The sequence below is a fragment of the Nematolebias whitei genome, chromosome 21 (assembly GCF_014905685.2).
Source record: "Nematolebias whitei isolate Nwh7 chromosome 21, NemWhi1, whole genome shotgun sequence".
In the NCBI taxonomy this organism is placed as follows: domain Eukaryota; kingdom Metazoa; phylum Chordata; class Actinopteri; order Cyprinodontiformes; family Rivulidae; genus Nematolebias; species Nematolebias whitei.
In genome coordinates this window covers 6,029,791-6,032,144 of record NC_056518.1, presented here as the reverse complement: position 1 = coordinate 6,032,144, position 2,354 = coordinate 6,029,791, and the positions used below count along the sequence as shown (strand labels likewise).

The 2,354-nt window shown below is 40.1% G+C and overlaps 1 protein-coding gene across 1 annotated transcript in view; it reads left to right on the top strand.

Moving 5' to 3' along the window:
- Positions 1–1,820: 1,820 nt before the first annotated feature.
- The window catches only part of LOC119427644 (fibronectin type III domain-containing protein 3B), a gene marked incomplete at its 5' end in the record, with an annotated part of 20,245 nt that continues 19,711 nt past the window's right edge, over positions 1,821–2,354 (top strand). The window contains 1 exon segment of the mRNA XM_037695281.1: positions 1,821–1,897. Coding sequence (XP_037551209.1) covers positions 1,821–1,897 — 77 coding nt within the window.

The window sequence follows — 2,354 nt, the reverse complement described above, 5'->3', positions numbered from 1 at the left end:
CCAAAAAAAAAAAAAAAAAAAAAAAACTTGGAAGAACAGATCCAACAGATTCTATAAAAACCAATGGAGGTTTTATGTTTTTGTTCGACAAATGATGATGCTCCTGCACACTGACATTACACTACATGACTTTAAATTTGATCCTCTGACCGAACACATCCAGCAGTCAGAAGCGGAAGAAGAAACAGATGGAAGACGATGAATGTAGACAGAGTCGAGGGGGTGGGGGTTGGGGGTGGGATGTCTGGGATTCCAGCAGGATTAGGCAGAGGAAGTCATGACTTTATTTGAAGTGCTTAAATAGTAAAGCTGAAAAAATACCAGAAAGTCAAACTACTAAACTCCACTGTTATAACAGGACATGTCCGAATACAGTTAGTTCAGTGCACATGCACAACTGCCTGCTTATCCCAAGCTTCTTTAAATGGAAGTCATTCTAATATTCAGACTTACTGCAGTGTGTGTGTGTGTGTGTGTGTGTGTGTGTGTGTGTTGGCCAGCAGGACAAAGAGTTTCTTGTATTTTGGGGAGGGGTAGCAGGGCCTGTTGCGTCAAATCCTGGGGGGCCAGGGATGGGAATTTTCTGTGTATGTGAGTAGAGGAATGCTGCTGTTTGCTGAGTGAAGAGCACAGAGGCAGCGGAGACTGTCCAAACACACATCTGTTTGCTGAGTGTGTGTGTGTGAGTGTGTGAGCCAGAGGGAAATGTATGGTCAGTGATGGAAATAAGTTCAGGGGAACTCTGTGTGTGCTTTCCATTTTGCTGTGACCTTCTTCTCAAGGAACACTTTCATATCCAGTCCTGGTCGTCACGGTGAAGGAGCTGACGGCACTGAAAGAAGTCTGTCTCTATCTACCTGTGGCCGACTCACAACAAACACACACCAGTGCACACTGCACACTTTGCTCCAGTTGTGTATGAAGGGGCTTGTGTTTACTGTATCTGTTTGTTTGGCGGCTGTAAAGGACCGTGACTGAGAGCTTCAGCAGCCAACGGGAACGTGTTTGAAAGGAAAATGTGAGAACAGAAGATGAGCATCAGGTAGGGCAAGGTTGAAAAGATTAATTTAGGAGAGATGAAGTAAGCAATAGTGGAAATGAATGAAACGGAGTGAAGGATTTGAGTATTAGCTGAAGTGGGAGAGGGAGATATATGTAGGAAAATTGAAAATATGAAAATATGTGATCTGATAAATAAGAGCAGAAAAGTGTTGGATGTTATGTGGGAGGAAATATCAGGGAATGTGAACGTGTCAATTTACTTTAAAGTCTCTTAATCTTGCCACAGAACATGAAGGCAATTGTTTTCTTTTGTTAGGTCAGTTTGACTTTTAAACTAGATCAAATTAGAAAAAAACCTGCATATTGTTATTTAACACACGTCAACACGGACAGAAAATATGTCTGTTTTCATTGTTGCATGTGTGTTTGCAGTTAGTGAGGCCTGTGCTGTGATTTATTCTAAGGCCAGCTGTCCTGATGGGATCCCAATGACTCTAGCAGCTGCAGACCTCCATCACAGGAAGATAAAGAGGCACTGAGACATTTTGGAGGAGATTTGGACAGTGGAAAAGTCAACAGATTTTTTTAGTCTGCTAAGTTTACTTTGCATTTTTTTTTTTGTTAAAGTAGGGATTTATTCATGCAGTAGATACTAATTTTTTCACAAACTTATTGTGGAATATATTGTTTTATGAAGTTTAGATGACAATAAGAGACACTTAAGATGTATTTGTGAACTGAAAATAACAAGTGTGCAGTTCAGAACGTATGGTTTACATTGTTTTTTCTAACAAACAATATGTTCTCTTCCCTTACAGGTCCGGCTGAAGTTCCCATGATGTCCCCAAATGGATCAATCCCACCAATTCACGTACCTCCAGGATACATTTCACAGGTTTGTCTGTCATTGTGATTTTCATGAGATATGTACACAGAAAGATTTTTAAAAACTTTTTATTACATATGTACCGGTAACACACAAATACAGTAAACATTTTTGTCTGAACAGTGACCGTAACACGGCTGGTTTAAATAAATAAATACTGTAGCCTACCAGGAAGTCACTGATCACTATCTTCATTCCTCTTGTGCACTAAAACCACTGACGTCATCTTCAGAGTCAGAACTGAACGGCCTCAGAAAAACTTCAATTGGCTGATTGATGGATGAGCTGCACGATTGACATGGATTTTTATTTAAAATAATCTTAATGATTTAGTACCTGCTGCACAGGTACACAGGTCTGTGTGCAGCCCACAGCTACAGAAGTTCCCTCCTGCAGCTGATCAGCTGATCTCCGCTCCGCATACATATATACATATATATACATATATATATATATATATATACAT